Below are 23,151 nucleotides of genomic sequence, written 5' to 3'. Positions count from 1 at the left end.
ACAAAACTCCAAGTATGGCTGCTGGGGCAACACAGATTTGCAAACATGATGCTCTTACCCTCCCCTTCCTCCATCATAGCGCGTGGCTGAGACAGGGCAAAGCACTGCATGGTTTCATATCGCTGCCGCATTTCAGGGTTGGTGTTCATGTCTTCCAAAATATCATGTGTTTTCATTAACATACGACAATTAAATGTATGGCTTTTTTGTCTCTGGGTCTCATTTGTCCAGGAAACTCCATTAACTTTGGAAAACAAATTGAAATGACTTTTTATAAATATGGTAACTCCAATCTATCATCAAGAATTCAAGGTAATAATATAGTCATTTTGGCACATATGTACTAAAACTGAAATGATGAAGATTAATACATCTCCTGTCCAGGAATGACATGCAAATTAATGAAGTACTCCACATTTAAAATACATAAAAATAATTCAAGCTACATGTCTGTGGTCATAGCTACTCAGGAGGCTGGAGAAAAGACTGTTTGGACCATGGAGCTAAAGACCAGCCTGGACAACAGGGCAAGAATCCTGTCATAGAAATGAATGAAAGAGAACTGAAGCTAAACTTTCTCATTAATTAAGTTTATCATAATACCTATACTAACATTTCAGAATGGCAATATACAAAAATTTAAATAATTTTAACTTTTTAGCAGAATTTTGTTGTGTGTTTGGTACACTAAAATGCATACCATATTTTCAGTTAAATGAGAACATATTTGAAAATCTTGCTATTAATCACTTCCTTTTTCATAGAAATTGGTTTCCAGGTCTTCCTAAAATGTACATTCAAGTTTTTAAGAAATAATCAGTGGGGTGCTGGTGGCTCACACCTATAATCCTAGCTACTCAGGAGGCTGAGATCTGAGGATCGCAGTTCAAAGCCAGCAGAACGTCCATGAGACTCTTATCTACAAATTAACTACCAGAAAACCATAAGTGGGGCTGTGGCTCAAGTGGTAGAGTGCTTGCCTTGAGCTGGAGAGCTGAGGGACAGCACCAAGGCCCAGAGTTCAAGCACCATGATCGACAAAAAAATAAATTAATTAAATAAATCAAGGAAATTTATAAAATATGTTTGGAAAGCACACTCTAAAAGCCTAACTGTAGCTGGGCATGTATACACCTGCTATCCCTGCAATTGAGAGGCAGATGCAGGAGATCAGGAGTTCGAGGCCAGCCTAGGCATAGCGTGAGACCTGTCTCAAAACAACAAACAAATAAACAAACACAAAAGAAAAGAAAAAATTTACCTGTAGATTTTGGTAAATTTTTAAGAAAATCCTTTCTGTCTTCTTCATGTAAGATATTGTAGACACTTGTGTTAACCAGGTCCTCTTGCTTATATTGCAGATACTGGGTAACATTTTCTGACACAAATACAATGTTTCCATCCCGATTTACCACAAACAAGAAACCATCCAATGCCTAAAACGGGATACATAAATGGAAGCTGATATGGACCAAACTGCAGCTCCTCCCCCAAATGCACATGACTGTAGCACCTCCCCTTCAATGTAACTTGTACTTGGAGGTAGGGCCTTTAAGGAGGTAATTAGGAACAACAGAGATCATAGAGTAGGAACCTTATCCAATATAACTGGTATCCTTACAAGGAGAGACTAAAAAGGCACCAGGAATGCACATTTTTGAAAAGCCCATTAAAAAAGACGGTGACAGGGCTGGGAAGGTGGCTCAGTGGTAGAGCGCTTGCCTTGCATGCATGAGGCCCTGGGTTCGATTCTTCAGCACCACATAAGCAGAAAAAGCCAGAAGTGGTGCTGTGGCTCAAGTGGTAGAGGGCTAACCTTGAGCTGAAGAGCTGAGGGACAGTGCCTAGGCCCAGAGTTCAGGCCCCACAACCAACAAACCCCCCCCCCCCAATAAAAAGACAGTGACAAACCACAACAGAGAACTTGGGAGAAACCAATCCTGCCAACACCTTGATCTTGTTAGGGAGGCTTACCTGACTAATAACAATAGCCTTAGTAAATACATAAACTGGGAAACATTACTGCTGACTTACAATCACTACCACCACCATTCTATTCATATTAACATCATTACTACAGAATATAGAAAAGGCACAATGTCTAGACTACTTTTTGGTCATTACAGATTCATAGGAGCTTTTAAATAATGGGAGGGGAGTGGAGAAGGAAGGTTAGAGCCAAGACTAAGTAGTAAAACACTTGCCCAATAAATAAGCACAAGATCCTAGGTTCGATCCCAGGTGAAGTAAAGAAGAGGAGTAAGGTGGCAGATCAGAAGCTTCTTCCAGGAGCCTTCATAAACGAGAAGAGTCAGAGGAACTAAGGCAGACTCAATTTCAGATAGAGAAAGGAGAGTATCAGAGTCACAAACATGGTGACCAAGCAGGGCTGAAGAGCATGGAGAAACAAAGGCTACACAAAGAAAATTAAGGAACAAATACAGCTCCATTCCAAGAGGAGAGGTGGAGTCACAAAGACAGAACACCAGGCAAGCCAGGTAGCCATAATGACAAGTGGCTGGGGGCAAAATCTACACACAAGATAAGCCCAAAGCTCTCACAATCTTCAATGTAGCAGGGGAATTTGGTGTACAGTGACTTGACTCCGTGTGTGCAGCCCTGTACCCATTTTGTCATTCCCTATACTTCAGAGTACTATGGTTAGCACCATCTGTGGTTTAGGAATGAGCTACTCAGAAGTTCTGGAAACAAGGAACTATCACAACTCAAGGACCCTGGAGACAGGCTATCTAGGTGGGAGAGAGCCAGTTGTGAGGAGGGCTGTACACAAACCCACTGGAGCTAAGAAGTTTGAGGAGCAAGAAATTGAGCAAGGAGCCTGAGCTGTGGAGGTATGGTGACGCAAAAAAGGAGTGAGCCTCATCACCTGCAGAAACAGTTCCAAACTTGTGGCTGGTAAATTACTCTTCCTCTACAGTGGGATAGGGTACAACATTCTGTCCCCTATCCCAGTCTGGTGGGTCCCTGAGTTCTCCAGCCTCCTGCCTGCCGCATGCAGGCTTCCTCCCTCCAGTGCACAGCTCAGTGCTGTTTGCCACCCCTACTCTCCCACACTGCAGGAACAGCCATAGACTTGAACATATGCCAACCAAGAGTACACAAAATGGGAACAAACAGACTACTTATTGGGGCCACAAGCAGTTCTCAATACCCAACTTCTAAAGTGAATGCAGACATGAAATGGACTGACCCTACTCACCTGACTCTTGGCCCCTTTGGTCTCCCTACACCACCAGACTAAACACTGAGAACTATAATAGACTCCACCTCCAACCCATTAGGCCCTTCACCTGGCACATTCCAGTATTACAGGAACCAGAAAGAAGCTTCTCTGGTTTTTTGTTGTCCTTTTGTTCTGTTTTGTTTCTTTGAGAGGTGAATGCCAATGCAGTGGCTCACCAGGCTTGCTTGCCCAGATGGCAGGCATTCTATCAGCGGAGCCACGCCTCCAGGCTGGCTTTTTGCTGGTTCTGAGACAACGTCTCAAACATTTCTGCCCAGCTGTATTAGAATTTGTGTGATCACTCTGAATCTCAGTCTCCTGAGTAGATAGGAAAATAGGTGAAAGGCACTGGTGCCCAGCTTAAGTCTGTATCTTTCCATTTATATTTTAGGTATGTACTATTTTTTTCATCTTAGGGCTTTGTTGGCTTACTAAGTTAATGTTTGATACTTTCCTACTTCTCATTTATCTATTATCCTAGTGAGATTTATTCTTTCCTAACCTCTCATCTTGTGTATTATTTTCTGTGTGTAGTATTCTTTTATGTGTGTTCTACAATGCTTACTTGATTGGAAGATCTGATTCTTAAAGAACGTAGCTGTCTTGGGTGGAAATCATTCTGTTTCAGAGCTTTAAAGACATCAGTCCATGCTCCTGTGGCTTTCAGGATTTCTGTTTGATGTCTATTGTTATGATAGTTTTGTCTTTATAAGTAATTTGGTGTTTTCTCTCTTGCATCTTTCAATATTGCTTCTTGGTTCTGTACTCTAGGCACTTTAAAATAAAACAGTAGAGCTGGGTGCTGGTGGCTCACACCTGTCATCCTAGCTACTCAGGAGACTGAGATCTGAGGATCATGGTTCAAAGCCAGCCCAGGAAGGAAATTATCTCCAATAAACCACTAGGAAACTGAAAGTGCCGCTGTGGCTCAAGCAGTAGAAGCTTGAGCTGAAGAGTGCAGGGACAGTGCCCAAGCCCACAGTTCCAGCCCCATGACCAACAAAAATAAAATAAAATTTAATTTTAAAAAAGTAGCTCTTCTCTGGTCATGTGTATTTAAGTGTCTCATATACTTTCATGTCCATTTCTTTTTTACTATAATTTCATTTCTGCTATAATTCCTTTTCTATTTTTATAACTTCATTGAATAAGCTTCACATGCTTTTAGTCAGTATCTTGGCTCTCAAATCTATACCACAGATTCAAAGATTTCATCTCTTAATTGTATCACCAAGGTCTTGGATGCTGTGGTCATGCTTGCTTTTATTTTTATTTTACTTATTGCTATCTGAATGTAATAATTCCTCAACCTGCGTCTAACCCTTGATAGTCATTATTCTGCCTGGTCTATTGAGTTTTTATTTGATTTACTGAGCAACTAATTCCCTGTATTTCTTCATCTCCCCCCCCCTCCCCCCGCCTTTAGAATTTCTATCCTTGATGAATTTCTCAGTTTGTTAAATTTCTTGGTCTTTTTTTTTTTTTTGGGGGGGGGGTGGGGGGGAGGGCGGTCGTGGGGCCTGAACTCTGGGCCTGGGCGCTGTCCCTCAGCTCTTCAGCTCAAGGCTAGCGCTCTACCACTTGAGCCACAGAGCCACTTCTGGCTTTTTTGTTTTTGCTTATGTGGTGCTGAGGAATCGAACCCAGGCCTCAGGCATGCAAGGCAAGCACTCTACCACTGAGCCACCTTCCCAGCCCCAAATTTCTTGGTCTTAAATAAACTTTTTTTTTCCCCCCTGGCTGGTCCTGAGGCTTCAACTCTGGGCCTGGGCACTGTCCCTGAGCTCTTTTGCTCAAGGCTAGTGCTCTACCACCTGAGCCACAGCACCACTTCTGGCTTTTTTGAGTAGTTTATTGGAGGTAAGAGTCTCAAGAACTTTCCTACTGGGGCTGGCTTAGAACCTCATATCTCAACCTCTTGAATAGCTAGGATTAAAGGAGTAAGCTATGGCACCTGGCTGTATCTGAATCCTTTTGAGGTCACTGATCATTTTTAAAACTAGATATTTGAATTGACATTTCAATCAGTTCAGTATCTCTGGATTGAGCTATCAAAGAGTTCTGAACCTTTGGAAGACTCATGTTGTCTTGCAGTTTTACTTGGGGCTGTGAACAGCCTTCTCTTGAGGCTCAATTGTCAGTGCCACTCAGAGAAGAGAAAACAAAAACTATCATAATAGTAACAACACCAAAAGAAGCCAGAACTACTACAATACCTGTGAAAGAGAAAACAGCAAAAAAAAATGTGTAGTGTCTAAGTAAGATAAAAGTGACAACACTAATAGAAGGTGCATTGGAAAAATGAAGTGTAGTAAAGTCTAGTAAAGAGGGAGAAAAGTGAAGATGATGAGAAGATGCAGGAGTTTAAAAAACTGCACCAAGAACAGCACATAAACTATGTAATGGTAAGAATTTTTAAAAAAAAGATTTTAAGAAATAAAATTAAAACAATACTAATATAGGTAAAGAAAACATAAGGAAAAAAATCTTAGCCAGAGTTGGTGGTTCACACCTATAATCCTATCTACTTAAAGAGGCTGAGATCAGAAAATTGTGGTGAAAAGCAGCTCAGACACACAAGACTGGGAGATTCGTGTCTAATTAGCTACACAAAAGTCCTAAGTGAAGATGGTAGAATGCCAGACATGAGTGAAAACATCATTCTGACTCTACTTCCCAAGGGTTAGGATTTTGGGCATGTGTTACCACGCTTAGATTTTTTTATTTTTCTGAGACAAAGTCTTGCTATGTAGCCAAGGCTGACCACAAACCCCAAATCTTCCTGCCTTATAATTCCAAGTGGTAAGTAGCCAGCCAGTACCATTTCTTAATCAAACTGTACAAAGTAATATAAAACTTTACCAGTTAAAAAGTAACAGGAGGGCTGGGAATGTGGCTTAGTGGTAGAGTGCTTGCCTAGCATGCATGAAGCCCTGGGTTTGATTCCTCAGTACCACATGAACAGAAAAGGCCAAAAGTGGCACTGTAGCTCAAGTGGTAGAGTGCTAGTCTTGAGCAAAAAGATCAGAGACAGTGTCTAGGCTCTGAGTTCAAGCTCCAGGACTGGAAGAAGGAAGAAAAAAAAAGCAACAGAAATAACCTAGCTGAAACAAGAACAAGTTTAACTACATAAAGAGTTTCCACCGCTGTCTTCGAGTGAAACTTATTATTTTTTTTGCCATATATATATGGTACCTGTTAAAAATTCCTAGGATTGGCTGAGAAGGTGGCTCAGTGGTAGAGTGCTTGCCTTGCATGAATGAGGCCCTAGATTCGATTCCTTAGCACCACATAAACAGAAAAGGCCAGAAGTGGTGCTGTAGCTCAAATGGTAGAGCACTAGCCTTAAGCTGAAGAGCTGAGGGACAGTGCCCAGGTCCAGAATTCAAGCCCCATGACTGACACACACAAAAAAAATTCCTAGGACCTTGTCTACCATGTTCAATGCCCCAGGATCAGTCTCAGTACAACTCAGTGGTAGCATACTTGTCTATCTTTTCAATGTCCCATGTTCAATTCCAGCAAAAAAAATTCCCACAAAGAAAATGGAATGGGGAGGTAGGGTAGCTCAGAGATAGAATACAACTCAGAGATAGAACATGTATTTAGCACACACAAAGCACTGGGTTTGATTCCTGGGTACAACAACATATAAAACTAAAATTAAAAAGTTCACATTTGGAGTTGGGAATGTGGCTTAGTGGCAGAGTGCTTGCCTAGCATGCATGAAGCCCTGGGTTTGATTCCTCAGTGCCACATAAACAGAAAAAGCCAGAAGTGGTGCTGTGGCTTCAGAGATAAGAGTGCTAGCCTTGAGCAAAAGAAGCTAAGAGACAGTGCTCAGGCCCTGAGTTCAGACCCCAAGACTAGTTAAAAAAAAAAAAAAAAAGTTCACATTTGCACTATGATCATAAAATTTCACAAAAAAAGGTCTATGCTAAAATATACCTAAATATCACCTCTATGAAATACTGAGTTACCTGTGTGGAATTATGAATTACCCTCCCGTTCTTGCTCCTTTATTTTCATACTTTTGTATGTGTGCTTTCTTGGTTTGTTTTTATCAGGGGCAGGGCCCCTTAAGTTATATATTGAAAATATATATGTATAACACACACATACTGCAAGTAAGACTAAAAAGACATTTTATCATTGTGCTTAGAATATTGAGTTCACTGTCTCACAGAACGATGTTTTGTTTTAGTTCTCAGACCCAACCAAAAAAGTATTTTATCACTACAATACCACAGAACAGTGGTATACTTTTAACAGTAATAATCTTTATACTTACCTGAAGTAAAAGTGGTCCTAAAGAGTCTTTGTCAATAACCCCCTGTCCTGTAGATGACACATCAGCTTTCTGAACATCATCATCATTTGAGATTGCTTTTCCTGAAGAATCAGAAGGTGAGCCAATGAAAACCACATACACTCACTACAGATTAAGTCCAAGTAACCCCCAAAACAGATATAAATACAGAAAAATACACAACACACACAGTTCCTGAAAATGATGCCACAACAGTTTAAAATCTTAAAAATGTGGGCTGGGAAGGTGGCTCAGTGGTAGAACGCTTGCCTTGCATGCCTGAGGCCCTGGGTTCGATTCCTCAGCACCACATAAGCAAAAAGAAAAAAGCCGGAAGTGGCGCTGTGGCTCAAGTGGTAGAGCGCTAGCCTTGAGCTGAAGAGCTGAGGGACAGCGCCTAGGCCCAGAGTTCAGGCCCCACGACCGGACCCAAAAAAAAAAAAATCTTAAAAATGTCATAGTCAAGAGAGTTAACTCTAGCCTCAATTGTAGTCTCTACCTAAACAAGTTACCATAAGGCAATTAGGTTAGGTGCCAGTGGCTCATGCCTGCAATCCTAGCTACTCAGGAGACTGAGATCTGAGGACCATGGTTTGAAGCCAGCTCAGCAAGAAAGTCTGTGAGACTATTTTCTCCAATAAACCACCAGAAAACTGGAAGTGGCACTGTGGCTCAAAGTGATAGAATACTAGACTTAAGGGGAAAAGTGCATGGACAGCACCTAGGCCCTGAATTCAAGCCCCATGACTGACCAACCGAAAAAGAAACAAAAAGGCAATTAGGAGCTTGGAGCATAGTTCAGTGGTAGATGCATGTATTTAGCATGAGTTAAGCCCCTGGTTTGAATCCTCAGCAGCAACACCAACAATTAAAAACAAACAAACAAAAACAAACAAACAAACAAACAAAAAAAAAAAACCAAGAGGGAGGAAAAAGGAAGGGGGAAGGGGGAGTAACAAGTTCCTTTAGAAAGACTTGAGTGTTTTTCTTACTTTCTATTACCTTGCTCTTTTATTTGTCGTATCTGTCTTACTGTTTCCTTTAAAATCACACATTTATCTGGTTTGACATTGAAATTGTCAATATCACTAAGGTTTGCAGATATCAGTTCAGCCAATTCTTCAATATATTTGCTCTCTTGCTCTCGTCTCCACTTTTCACCACTGCAAGTAAGACTAAAAAGAGGGAGAAAAGCCATGATACACCTACCATACAAAGCTTAGCAGAACCTCCCCTATGCAACACTAACATTCCTGGGTAATAAACTAACTCAGTCAATAGAAGCTAACAATTGTGGTTAAGAGAGAAGAATGACCAGGGTTAAAAAAAAAAAAAAAGTAAGCCTGAAACGAATTCCACCTTTCTATTAGCCAAGAGTCCTGGGAAAAAAGTTAACCTGTTACTTCACCTGGAAAATAGTTTTTACCTAGGAGGTAAAGAATATTCCTTACAAATAACAACAATAATACCATGGATTAATTATTAAGTTCTATGAGCTTAGTATTACAGTAATACGTTCAAATTCAATGCCAATGACCTTGGCAAATACTTAAACTGAGTAGTACTATAGAATGACAGCATTTTGTTTCTGATTTCTAATTTTATTCAGGGTAAGAATGGTGAAACCTCACAACGCCAAAATACAAACTTGTATTTTTAAAGGGTATCAAACTTCTTACTTGTACTAATACTGGCCACTTATTCCTAAACACTTTATTCAGAAATTCTTCAAAGTATTAGACCATTACAAGAATATTCTACCTTGTGTCTAAATCAGCAACAACCAAACTATATCAAAAGGCTTTAGTACCTCTGCATTACGACAAAGCCGAACATTATTTAGTGGAAACATTTTTAGTGTAATGAGAGAATGCAAATAGGAAACTGAGATGTTATCTTTAAATATCACAAAACCAAGACTCGTGGTATGACTCAAGTGGTAAAGCACTTGCCTAGCAGACACAAGGCACTGAGTTGAATCCCTACTACTGGGGGGGAAAATTACACAAAACAAAACAAGGAAAAAAGGGCCAAGGGTGACACATCTGGAAATAAATCACCTACCCCTGTCCTGGAGTATCACATGGCAGTTTGCGTTTTCGTGAATCTGTGGATAACAGATCCAAGGAGTTTTCTCCTAGTCCACTCATCTTGAAAATACATCAGCAACTAAGAAAGAATAAACAAGATAAAAGTCATCAGAGAACACGCATGTCTCTGTGAACACATTACATGATAGAATGCATTCTATAATTTAGAAGTACTCTCTCAGTACTAAAAACCTCAAAGACCATGTTCCACTTTAATTATATAATATATCCAAGCTCAAGAAAGAAAGGTTTTCAGGTCCTACTGCAAATGTGCATACTGATTATCTCCTAAAATAATAAGACATTATCTTCATATTTAATAACACATTAGAGACCATCATGTTGTCAAGTTCCTAATATTGATAAACTCTGAATTTTATATCTACACAAATAAATCTTACCTGTGATTTGGTAAGAAGTCTCAAATTGTAGCACTTTTCTCTATGAACCATTTCATTACTACCTGTCATCTAATGTGTTTTACTTCTATTATGTAAAAACTATCCCCACACTGTGTAAATGACATTATAAAGCACCCCAGCAATCTGCTTAGAAAGCAACTGTAGGAGAGCCACAGTTGACACTAAGCCCTACAACAGCTATTACTTTAATATTGACCAATAGAAAGTTTCATTGATAAAGAAGGTAAACACGGGCTGGGAAGGTGGCTCAGTGGTAAAGCGCTTGCCTTGCATGCATGAGGCCCTGGGTTCGATTCCTCAGCACCACATAAGAAAAAAGAAAAAAAAGCCGGAAGTGGTGCTGTGGCTCAAGTGGTAGAGCGCTAGCCTTGAGTTGAAGAGCTGAGGGACAGCGCCCAGGCCCAGAGTTCAGGCCCCACAACCGGACCACCACCACCCCCCCCCCCCCCCGCTAGCCCCAAAACAAGGTAAACACAGGATGTTTCTTCTTAATAATAAAGAAAAGCAGATTTTAATTCTTGGTAGCTAGTAAGTCCTTGTTTACTAAATATTTCATAGTGCTAAACTCTGTTTTGTTTTGTTTTTGTCGGTCGTGGGCCTGAACTCTGGGCCTGGGCACTGTCCTTCAGCTCTTCAAGGCTAGTGCTCTACCACTTCAGCCACAGTACCACTTCCAGCTTTTTCTGCTTATGTGGTGCTGAGGAATCGAACCCAGGGCCTCATGCATGCAAGGCAAGCACTCTACCACTGAGCCACCTTCCCAGCCCCAGTGCTAAACTCTTACTTAGAAGACTTACACATTTTTAATGAACATTTTTGATGCAAAAATGCACCTGACATTCTAGCTAGTTCACAGCCTGAAGGACACAAATTCCACTAGGTGGCACAATTCTGTTAGGAAAGACTAACACAAATGATAAAACAACACAATTTGCAACTCAAACTTGAAATACATAGCTTGTTTTCTAGTCAGTCATGGAGCTTAAACTGGGGGGGGGGGGGGGGGGAGAGCTGGGCACTATCCTAAAGCTTTTTTATTCAAGGCTAGTGCTCTATCACAGTGCCATTTACAGTCTTCTGATAGTTAAGTAGAGATAAAGAGTCTCACAAAGGGACTTTCCTGTCCTGGCTAGCTTCAAGCCAAGATCCTCAAATCTCAGCCTCTAAAGTAACTAGGATTACAGGCATGAGCTATCAGCACCGGGTTAGATAGCTTTTTAAAAGTCATCAAAATTAATTAGGAATCCCAGGTTACAGCATTATCTCTACAGGTATATAGGTATCAACTAGAAATAGAGACAAAATTCATTTTACCATTTTAGTAGTAAAATGCAAAAGTTCACAAGGTGAGATGTTTTAAAAGATTTTCTAGCCAGGCACTGGTTTTGAACAAAGCCAGCCCAGGCAGAAAAGTCTGTGAGACTCTGATCTCACCACCAGAAAACAGGAAGTGGGGCTATGGCTCAAGTGGTAGAATGCTCACCTTGAGCTGAAGAGCTGAAGGATAGCACCCAGGCCCAGAGTTCAAGCCCCATAACCGACCAAAAATAAAAAAAAGAAAGAAAGAAAGAAAGAAAGATTTTCTGGAGGATTCTTCCGCCAGACATAAGTTTATAGAAAAGGAATTTAAAATAACTTTGCTTAACAGTGTCTCAAAAATTACGATATTTGGCAGGGCATGGGTGGCTCACACCTGTAATCCTAGCTACTCAGGAGGCTGAGATCTGAGGATCACAGTTCAAAGCCAGCCCAGGCAGGAAAGTCCCTGAGACTCTTATCTCCAATAAACCACTAGAAAACCAAAAGTGGCACTATGGCTCAAGTGGTAGAGCGCTAGCCTTGGGCTGAGGGACAGCGCCCAGGCCCAGAGTTCAAGCCGAGAGGAAGGAAGGAGGGAGGGAGGGAGGGAGGGAGGGAGGGAGGGAGAGAGAGAGGGAGAGAGAGAGAGAGAGAGAGAGAGAGAGAGAGAGAGAGAGAGAGAGAGAGAGAGAGAGAGAGAGATTTTAAGTATACTCACAACCTCAGGATTACATTCTCAAAAATACCAATGTCATGCCTAGTATGTGCCTTAGGTATGACCATCCACCAGCACCACAAAATAATTTAAATAACTGTCAAAGAAAATGTCAACTTTATCTTTATCAACAGTCAAAGATAAAGTTTGGCTAGGTGTAATATAATGGTGTATGCCAGTTAACCAAGTACTGCAGAGGTAGGGAACAGGGAGCATTACTTCAGTACAAAAGTAGGTTCAGTACAGCTAGCTACATTATCAATAGGTTCATGCAAGGGTTACTTTTACACTGAGTAGCAAAAAATCTAAGTGCTAAGTTTTTAATACAATAGGTGGTCATAAGTACTGAAAAAATAATAAAGAAACAGTTACCCAGGCTGGGAAGGTGGCTCAGTGGTAGAGCGCTTGCCTTGCATGGCTGAGGCCCTGGGTTCGATTCCCCAGCACCACATAAGCAAAAAAAAGAAAATGAAAAAAAAGCCAGAAGCGGTGCTATGGCTCAAGTGGTAGAGCGCTAGCCTTGAGGCAAAGAGCTGAGGGACAGTGCCCAGGCCCAGAGTTCAGGCCCCACGACCGGAAAGAAAGAAAGAAAGAAAGAAAGAAAGAAAGAAAGAAAGAAAGAAAGAAAGAAAGAAAGAAAGAAAGAAAGAAAGAAAGAAAGAAAGGAAGGAAGGAAGGAAGGAAGGAAGGAAGGAAGGAAGGAAGGAAGGAAGGAAGGAAGGAAGGAAGGAAGGAAGGAAGGAAGGAAGGAAGGAAGGAAGGAAGGAAGGAAGGGTTACCCTATTAAGCCATATTGTATATGTTCCTTCACTAATCTTATTCAATACAATATTATTACTTTAAAACTCTTTACATTTTTACTTTTTTTTTTTGCCTGTCCTGGGGCTTAAACTCAGGGCCTGGGCACTGTCCCTGAGCTTCTTTTTGCTCAGGATAGCATTCTACCACTTGAGCCACAGAGTCACTTCCAGCTTTTGCTGTTTATGTGGTACTGAGGAATCGAACCCAGGGTTTCACGCATGCTAGGCAAGCACTCTACCTACTACTAAGCCACATTCCCAGCCTGTATGAAATGTTTCTACTGAAGAATTCTATTTTATAATAGTTGACTGTATTAAGACAATTAATGCATTCTTGTTTGTTTTTGTTTTTTGTTTTTGGGTCAGGTCATGGGGCCTGAACTCTGGGCCTGGGCGCTGTCCCTCAGCTCTTCGGCTCAAGGCTAGCGCTCTACCCACTTGAGCCACAGCGCCGCTTCCGGCTTTTTTTTCTTTTTCTTTTTTTTTGCTTACGTGGTGCTGGGGAATCAAACCCAGGGCCTCAGGCATGCAAGGCAAGCGCTCTACCACTGAGCCACCTTCCTGGCCCCAATTAATGCATTCTTTAAGAGTACAACTAAGCAAGATATTCTATACTATTTCCTCAAATATAGAATAGCAATTTAGAATCCTTTTCAGTGTTATCAAAACTCCAATAGTATCTATTTCTATGTTATTCAGAAAAGTCAGAACATATATTCATCAAGAAATTTATTATGAGTGTTGGGAATGTGGCTTAGTGGTAGAGTACTTGCCTAGCATGCATGAAGCCCTGGGTTCGACTCTTCAGTACCACATAAACAGGAAAGGCTGGAAGTGGCTCTGTGGCTCAAGTGGTAGAGCGCTAGCATTGAGCAAAAACAACTCAGGGACAGTGGCCAGGCCCTGAGTTCAAGCCCCAGGACAAGAAGAATAAAGAAGGAAGAAGGAAGAAGGAAGAAGGAAGAAGGAAGGAGGAGGAGGAGGAGGAGGAGGAGGAGGAGGAGGAGGAGGAGGAGGAGGAGGAGGGAGGAGGAGGAGGAAGGAGGAGGAGGAGGAGGAGGAGGGAGGAGGAAGGAGGAGGAGGAGGAGGAGGAGGAAGGAGGAGGAGGAGGAGGAGGAGGAAGGAATTAGAAAAGTAGATATATATACAGGAAGTACTTCTGCAAAAACAGAGAAGGAACAGCAATAATACCAGTGTTCAGTCTGAGCAAGTTAGTTTGGAAACATATAGAAAGCCATATCATACCCAAATGGGAGGAGATCAGCTACCCAATAAACTGGCAGAAGCCAACTAAGTATTTTTCTTTTTCTAGATTAGTAAGGAGGAAGAGATTGCTGTAGGGGCAGCACAATGCTGGGCTTCTTACACACACTGGGTGATTTACTCATAATGACCCTGCAAGGTTTCCATTATTATCCCCAGTTAATAGATAGAGAAATGGGTAATTAATATTTCACTGGGGGGTAGGCAGCGGCAGCACATGCCTGTAATCCTAGCTACTCAGGAGGCTGAGATCGGAGGATCACAGTTTGAAGCCAGCCCAGGCAGAAAGGGCCGCAAGTCTCCTATCTCCAATAAACTACTCAAAAAAAGCTGGAAATGGTGCTGTTTTCAAGTGGTAGAGTGCTTGCTCAAGGGCAGCACCCAGGCCCTGAGTTCAAGCCCCAGAGCCAGCAAAAAACAAAAACTAGATGACACATAGATATAAAGTGGCAGAGCTATACCTATTTGTTCATAAACAACAAAAGTATCTAATTTTTCTAGGGCATTTTATCCCCCCACCAAAATAAACCATTTGTAGCACTTAATCTCACTGTTCTCAGCTCACTGGTAAGAACTAAAAACTTGTAACATCCACAGTTTAAAAGTCACAGGCAAGGGGTTTCTCAAGCTCAGTAGGCACTAAAGCTGTTCCTCTTTAGCCCCTAAACCCAACTTTTGCTCTCACTGGCTGAACTGAATTCTGAAGTGGTATAATGTCCTCCCATTACCCACAATTCTATTTCATCGGGTAAATAAGCAGCAGCTAGTACATGATCAGCAACAAGAAAATTTGAGATCAGAAAAGCAAAAACTGTACCTTAAAATGGCTTGTCGAGTATTTTTATTCTTGGGTTTGCTAAGATTACAAGCTGGGATGGAGAATTTTGACTACCCCAGAAGCAATTTAGTTTTCCATCAGTCTTGTTTGCCTGACTTAGATGAGGTATGATTAAGTACTCTAATTACAGAGTTTTTGGGGTGTCTCTTGTGAATCACAGTAACTTAAGGTAATTTTTCAAATAATAGCTGTGGATCTGAGTTGATTTATTGAAAACTGCTTGAAGCAATATGCAAAAGCTAAGACTTCTCAAGTCATTTAGAGAAAAAAGTATTTAATAAAAATAAAGGGTCCTCCCTCTTCTTAACTTGTCATATCATTTCTAGATGACCCCATGTCCATGACCTCATATATGGTATATATATATATATATGTGCACATCTGAAAGAAGATAGGAAAGGACACAAAATCAGATGGAAACGGGTGGAAAAATACAACAGAGGGGCCCATCAGCTGCACTGGACATTGATGAAAGTGAACTAAACAACTCAGGAGCAGCGATGGGAGGGAGGGAATGAGCAAGAAAGGAGGAACAGCTTACTCTAAGTAAAACCAAAGAAATGTAAGTATCACCCAATTTGGAAAAAATAGTTGTAGTGTCAAAGTTTGTAGTGACCATAAGCCTTGTAGAACATGATAACGACAGGCTGGGAAGGTGGCTCAGTGGTAGAGCGCTTGCCTTGCATGAATGAGGCCCTTGGTTTGATTCCTCAGCACCACATAAGCAAAAAGAAAAAAGCCGGAAGTGGCGCTGTGGCTCAAGTGGTAGAGCGCTAGCCTTGAGCTGAAGAGCTGAGGGGCAGTGCCCAGGCCCAGAGTTCAGGCCCCACAACCGGACCCAAAAAAAGAACATAATAAGGACAATGTGCCTCGTGAAGGTTAAAATGTGTTTGTGACTTTAGGTATCACTATCCCACAATACTGTGAATTTTGTGAAATTTGTTATCACTTAACCTCAAAAAAAAAAAAAAAAAAAAAAAAAAAAAAAATATATATATATATATATATATATATATATATATATATATATATATATATATATACCATCAGGTGTTGATACTTTGAAGCAATTGAGTCACCCTGTTCATTTCCAAGAAAATGTTTGCTAAATAACCACCACTCATCTAGACACACAATCCTAAAGGACCAAATTTAAACATTTTCATCAGGCCATTGTCTACATTGTTACTGATAAAATAGAGTTTTCAAAGAACTGGCATCCTGGTGGGAAGAAGTGAAGAGAAATATTACCTGTGCCTGCTTAATGAGCAGAGAGAGACAAAAGGAAGAAGCAACTCCAGAAACACTAAGCCCATGATGAAAACTTTCTTGTCATCTGGGTGATTCTTCATATAAAATATTCTGGCTTTACAGTTCCTTAGAGCCATAATAAGAAGGATAAAAGTCATGTTTTAGAATTTGATTGTTTGCTGCAGCACTGGGGACCTGAAGTAGAAGCATCATGCATGCTAGACAACTGATCTTCCACTTGAGCTACACCTTTCAGTCCTTTTATTTTCTTTTGAGACAAGGTCTAGTTAACTGCCAAGGCTGGCCTTGAACTCATAATCCTTCTGCCTCTGCCTCTAAGTAGCTGAGATTACAGGTACAAGGTAATAAAGAAAAAAATATTAGAGGGGCTGGGAAGTTGGCTCAGTGGTAGTGCTTGCCTTGCAAGCATAAGGCCCTGGGTTCAATTCCTCAGTACCACAGTGCTGGAAGTGGCGGCTGTGGCTCAAGTGGTAGGGTGCTAGCTTTGAGCTGAAGAGCTGAGGGACAGCGCCTAGGCCCAGAGGTCAGCCCCCAAGACTGACGAAAGAAAGAAAGAAAGAAAGAAAGAAAGAAAGAAAGAAAGAAAGAAAGAAAGAAAAGAAAGAAAGAAAGAAAGAAAGAAAGAAAGAAAGAAAGAAAGAAAGGAAAGAAAGAAAGAAAGAAAGAAAGGAAAGAAAGAAAGAAAGAAAGAAAGAAAGAAAGAAAGAAAGAAAGGAAAGAGAGAGAGAGACAGACAGACAGACAGACGAGGGAGGGAGGGAGGGAGGGAGGGAGGGAGGGAGGGAGGGAGGGAGGGAGGGAGGGGAAAGAAGGAAGGAAGGAAGGAAGGAAGGAAGGAAGGAAGGAAGGAAGGAAGGAAGGAAGGAAGGAAGGAAGGAAGGAAGGAAGGAGGGAAGGAAGGAAGGAAGGAAAAGATATAGCCAGGCGCTGGTGGCTCACACCTGTAGTCCTAGCTCCTCAGGAGGCTGAGATCTGAGGATCACAGTTCAAAGCCAGCCCAGGCAGGAAAGTCCATGAGACTCTTATCTTCAATTAATCAGCAAAAAAACCAGAAGTGGTGCTGTGGCTCAAGTGGTAGAGTGCTGGCCATCAGCTGAAAAGCTCACGGACAGCAACAACAAAAGAAGCACACAAAAAAAATAAGATATAAACAAGCTGTCAGCCATTGGGAATGGTGGTACATGCCAATAATCTCAGCACTCTGAAAGCAGGATTTAGAAAAAAGCCCAACTACAAAGCAAGACTATCTCCAAAAACAATAATAATAAATAAACTGGCACTCTACTTTTGTGAGTAATAACTGTTTGTGTTTACAAGGACAAAAAGGTATAAACTATCTAACAGAATCCATTTTTCCATTTAATTATAAGAGAGCATTGGAGTGTCTTCTAAGCATGATGGAAATACCTTCAGGCAAGCATGGGAGCACATTCTGGTTTCCTACAGGTGCAAAATGAAATCTAAAAGCCTATTAATGGATGACCATGCGGTTACACTAAAACACACTTACCTAACTTGCACTCTTACAGACCCTTTCCCCAGGCACAATTCTGTAACATCAAACACCAAGCACTGGTCATTTGGGCAATACTGAGTCACAGTAGGCAAACCAAGTATTTCACATATTGCTACATTTCATTACACAATCTTTTTTTAAAAAAATCCATATTAATTAATATCATCACCTATCACATCTCAGAAGAATTTGAAATAAGGAAATGGTGATACTCATGGTCAAAGGTTCAAGTGCACAAAATTCTGCTTTTTATATGAAGCTCAAATTTTATAACTTGACAGCCAATGCCATCAGATGTTTCCCTGGAGTGACTGGTTCAAGCCATTTCCTGCCAAATATCCAAGTTTCAAAACCTATTGATTGTTGGTTGTTCTTTCAAGTAAAATAGTACTCTATGAAAACAAAATGGCTAGTTCAGTTCACACCCAAATGGCAAAAGTGTTTTCCCTCAAGCAAATTATCATACTTTTGATAGGCAGAATTGGTTCATGCAACATTTTCTCTTCATAACACAAAAGTATATATCTTTTTTTAAAAAGTGACTCAAGAAGAATTGAGATTGAAAGAAAGGAATAAGGTGGGGGTAGTGATACTCACCTTAATCCTAGCTACCATAGGAGATGAAGTTAGGATTATGGTTCAAGACTAAGGTTCAAGACTGGGGAAAAAAGCAAAACCCTATCTAAAAATAACCAAAGCAAAACGGGCTGGAACATGGGGGGGGGGGGGGGGGGCAAAGCAGGGAGGGGATGAACAAGTTAGCTGCTTTATCCAAGACAAGCTTAAGTAGCAAACTGGTATAGAGAAGAAAGAATTTAGGGGGCTGGGAAGGTGGCTCAGTGGTAGAGCACTTGCCTTGCATGCATGAGACCCTGGGTTCGATTCCTCAGCACCACATAAGAAAAAAGAAAAAAGCTGGAAGTGGCGCTGTGGCTCAAGTGGTAAGAGTGCTAGCCTTGAGCTGAAGAGCTGAGGGACAGCGCCTAGGCCCAGAGTTCAGGCCCCACGACTGGACCCAAAAAAAAAAAAAAAAAAAAAAAGAGAGAGAGAGAGAGAGAGAAGAAAGGATTAGTGAAGTCCAGCACCCCCACCTGGATTCAGGTAAGGCACCCCCAGTTTTACATATAGTTCCTTCTGTACTATCAGTGTAAACATCAACAGGGGGAGGATGGCAAATAACATTAGCATTGCTATGGAAACAATTTTAGCCATGTGGCCTCTCAATAGGTTCTTAGGTCTCCCCAGGAGTCCATGAACCACACTCTGAAACCTGTTTGGTCTTCTCTGACACTGCATGTTTGTGTAATATATACCTGTATCATGTACAAAAGCCTATGCAAGCAAGCCATGTTTGAGATAAAAAAGAACACAGGATTGGGCACCAGTGGTTTATACCTATAATCCTAGCTACTCAAGAGGCTAAGATCTGAGGATCATGGTTCAAAGACAGCCCAAGAGTTCATGACACTCTTACTGCCAATTAAACACCAAAAATGCTGGAAGTGGAGCTGTGGTTCAAGTGGTAAAGCACTAGCTTTGAGCACAAAAGCTCAGGGACAGTTCCCTGGCCCTGAGTTCAAGCCCTAGAACCATCATACACATAGAAAGAAAACTATAGCACCGGGGTTGGGAAGGGGGCTCAGTGGTAGAGCACTTGCCTTGCATGCATGAGGCCCTGGGTTCGATTCCTCAGCACCACATAAGCAAAAAGAAAAAAGCCGGAAGTGGCACTACGGCTCAAGTGGTAGAGCACTAGCCTTGAGCTGAAGAGCTGAGGGACAGAGCCCAGGCCCAGAGTTCAGACCCCACGACCAGAACAAAAAAAAAAAGAAAGAAAGAAAGAAAGAAAAAAAACTATAGCACCAATGCTCCACTGGTTCACACCTATAATTCTAGCTGCGCAGGAGGCTGAGATCTAGAAAATCATGGTATAAAACCAGTCCAAGCAGAAAAGTCCATCTCCAAAATAACTAGTAAAAAAGCTAGATTAGAAGCATGACAAAAGTGGTAGAGTACCAGATGAGGTATTGCTCAAACAGAAAAGTACCTACCTAGTAAGAGAAACCAGAGTTCAAACCACAGTACTGCCAATTAATTAATTTTTCAAACAATAGCAGTACACCAGTAATAGATTATGTTGAGGGGAATTAATTGTATAGGTCTACTTTCTATCCTAGGGACAAATTAGGCAGGGAAATTTAAAAAAAATTAAGTTGTATGTTGTCTGGAACACATTACATTTTTCCTTATATTAGCTTTAAAACTGTGAAAGACAGTATCTTGCTCTGTAGTCTTCAGATGCTGTGTACTCAGAGTGTTTTGGATGTGAAGCTCATCAAGAATTACTTAGAATTTTTCTTGTATTAATGACAAAGGACACATGATGGAAAATATTTGCAGCTTAGAAACATATGTTGAGCATGTGTGCATGTGCAAAGCTTTCAAATCTTTAAGACATGAAAAGGAATGAGACACCTGTTACCTTGTGATAAATGTTGGCTGTCACACACTCATGTCCAATATATACTCTTTTTCACAAAGCATAGACCCAGAAAAGACAACTTTTAATCCACCATCTATGTAACAACGGATGTACATAGTAAATTCTTATTCAAGGTCAGAAATTTCAACACCAACCTCTAAGTAACACAGGCTTAAGTATATCTTAAGTATTATAGATTGGAAGAGATAAACTTATCAAAATAGTTTTTAGAAACAAAGCCAAATCAGAAAAAAGTAAGAGAAGATACATTTAAAAACAGCATTTTAAGAGTTATACACTAGACTATTCACAGAGAAGTTCACCTTTCAGATTGTTGAGCTGATATTTAGGCCAATTATATTCCTTAATTAAGTTGCAAAATAAAGTTCTACAAGGGGCTTAGTGGTAGAATGCTTACCTAGCATGCATGAAGCCCTGGGTTCGATTCCTCAGTACCACATAAACAGAAAAGTGGCACTGTGGCTCAAGTGGTAGAGGGCTAGCCTTGAGCAAAAAGAGCTCAAGGACAGAACCCAGGCCCTGAGTTCAAGCCCCATGACCGGGGGGGGGGGGGGGGGGAGGAGGGGGGAGGGAGAGGGGGAGAGAGAGAGAGAGAAAGAAAGAGGGGGGGAGCCTGGTTTGGCACAATTGAGGTAAAAAGTTAGCAAGATTAAAGAAGTGGGCATGATGGTTGACACACTCAGGAGACCATAGATAGGAGGGTCTTGGTCTGAGGCCAGCTGCTAACAAAAATGTTGAGACCCAGAGTTCAAACCCTAGGATCATCAGAAAACACATAAATATCCTTTAGAATAAAACAGGGGCCTGGGAAGGTGGCTCAGTGGTAGAGTGCTTGCCTTGCATGCACGAGGCCCTTGATTCGATTCCTCAGCACTACATAAACAAAAAGAAAAAAAGCCGGAAGTGGCGCTGTGGCTCAAGTGGTAGAGTGCTAGCCTTGAGCTGAAGAGCTAAGGGACAGCAACCAGGCCCAGAGTTCAAGCCCCAGGACCACCAAAAAAAAAAAAAAAAAAAAAAAGTAAAGCTGGGTGCTGATAGCTCACACCTATAACCCTAGCTACTCAGGAGGCTAAAATAGGAGGATTGCAGTTTGAAGCCAGCCTAGGCAAAAAAGTCTGTGAGACTCTTTTCTCCAATTAGCTTCTATAAAACTGGAAGCAACACAGTGGCTCAAAGTTGTAGAGTGCTAGCCTTAAGAAAAAAAGTTCAGGGACAGTGGCCAGGTCCTGAGTTCAAGCTCCATGACCAAAAAAAAGTTAAAAGTAATTCATTAAAATTGATTAATTAAAAGTAAATTAACTAGTCATGTAGTGGTGGTTCATGTATGTAATTCTAGCTCCTCAGGAGGCTGAGATCTGAGGATCCCTGTTTGATGCCAGCCAGGGCAGGAAAGTCCATGATACTCTTCTCCAATAAATTACAGCAACAACGAAAAGCTGAAAGTGGAGCTTTGGCTCAAGAGGTAGAATGCTAGCCTTGGGTAAAAGAAGCTCAGGGACAGCATCCAGGCCCTGAGATCAAGTCCCAGCACCAGCAAAAATAATAAAATAAAATAAAATAAATTAACTAAAAGAAGATGAGAAAAAAAGTCAGATCATTTTAAGCAAAATAGCTGTAGCTTTTCTATTTGTGACCACAGCACTTAATAATAAAAGATTCACCAAAATTATGGCAAGTTTAATTACAGTAATGTCTTTGTGAGTAACAACTGATTTCTGGAGGTACCTGACATACAGCTATGTGCATCTCACAACCATTTAATTTACAAATAGGGGAGGGATTTCTCTCCTTTTAATAAAATATTATTGTGAAGTAGTTGTACAAAGGGTTTACAATTCTGTAAGTCAGATTATGAGTACAATGCTTCTTGGACAATGTGACTTCTTCCTTTGTTCTCCCCTATTTTAAGAATATATTTGATAGTAACTTTCTTGACATATGGAAATGTTAGATTGCTGGAATTAACGGTGACCCTACAACCACAGGTTCTATAATAAAAATTAAAGTTTTTAAAAATTGTGGCAAATGCTGAGGAAGTCAATCTGTAGTAAGAACTTGGCACTGAGAGTTGGTTTTTTTTTTTTACTATTATGGATGCTGTTGCTATGAACATTTATGTACAATATTTTGTGTAATCATCTACATTCTTAATTGAGAAGTCAATGCACTAAAAACAGGGTTTGCTGATACATGCAAAATGCCTCCAAAGTTTGCTGTAATAAAGCCAAGTTTCTCAAAAACAATTCTTCTCACCACTTTTCTGGGCTCCCTGCTACTCAGAAGGCAGATGTGTAAGAGGATCTCAAATTCAAAACCTAGCTAGGCAAAGGTATCAAGACCTCTCTCAAAAACAAAACAAAAACAAAAAGAGTTCAACTGTTAGAGCACTTGCCTAGCACACAGAAGGCCCTGAGTCAATTACCACCATTAAAAAAAAAGGAGAAAACAAATACCACTTAGGATTCAATAGTGCAATGTTAACTATGATTAATATACAAAGCATTCTAAAGAGGAAAATAGATGATATGCAAGAAAAGACAGTATTACAGAAGAAAGATGGGAAACTGTAAGAAAGAATGAAAAGGAAATATTAGCAACTAGATAGACTGTAACAAAAATACAGAATGCCTTTGAGGGACATCGGAAGAATGGAGATGAGTGGTATAGAGGAAGAATCAGTGAAGTTTAAAGATATAGTGATAGGGGCTGGGAAGGTGGCTCAGTGGTAGAGTGCTTGCCTTGCAAGCATGAGGCCCTGGGTTTGATTCCTCAGTACCACATAAGCAGAAAAAGCCGGAAGTGGGGCTGAGGCTCAAGTGATAGAGTGCTAGCCTTCAGCTGAAGAGCTGAGGGACAGCACGCAGGCCCAGAGTTCAAGC

The 23,151-nt window shown here is 41.0% G+C and overlaps 1 protein-coding gene across 9 annotated transcripts in view; it reads right to left on the bottom strand.

Annotated features, from left to right (window-relative positions):
* The window catches only part of Ncoa3 (nuclear receptor coactivator 3), a 96,095-nt gene that overhangs the window by 22,657 nt on the left and 50,287 nt on the right, over window positions 1-23,151 (bottom strand). For 7 of the 9 annotated variants that reach the window (XM_069989950.1, XM_069989944.1, XM_069989951.1 and 4 more), the window contains 5 exons: window positions 9,618-9,722; window positions 8,556-8,728; window positions 7,536-7,636; window positions 1,262-1,436; window positions 59-244 (listed from right to left, as the gene is read on the bottom strand). In XM_069989950.1, coding sequence (XP_069846051.1) covers window positions 59-244; window positions 1,262-1,436; window positions 7,536-7,636; window positions 8,556-8,728; window positions 9,618-9,703 — 721 coding nt within the window. In that variant the 5' untranslated portion in view covers window positions 9,704-9,722. Of the gene's footprint in view, window positions 1-58; window positions 245-1,261; window positions 1,437-7,535; window positions 7,637-8,555; window positions 8,729-9,617; window positions 9,723-16,232; window positions 16,350-17,763; window positions 17,804-23,151 lie in introns of those variants that run through there. The other 2 variants (XM_069989949.1, XM_069989947.1) reach the window with 2 other exon arrangements.

The sequence above is a fragment of the Dipodomys merriami genome, unplaced genomic scaffold (assembly GCF_024711535.1).
Source record: "Dipodomys merriami isolate MVZ:Mamm:240054 unplaced genomic scaffold, mDipMer1.0.p SCAF_39, whole genome shotgun sequence".
In the NCBI taxonomy this organism is placed as follows: Eukaryota; Metazoa; Chordata; class Mammalia; order Rodentia; family Heteromyidae; genus Dipodomys; species Dipodomys merriami.
The sequence above is the reverse complement of the archived record's forward strand: the minus strand, read 5'-3'. Positions and strand labels throughout refer to the sequence as shown.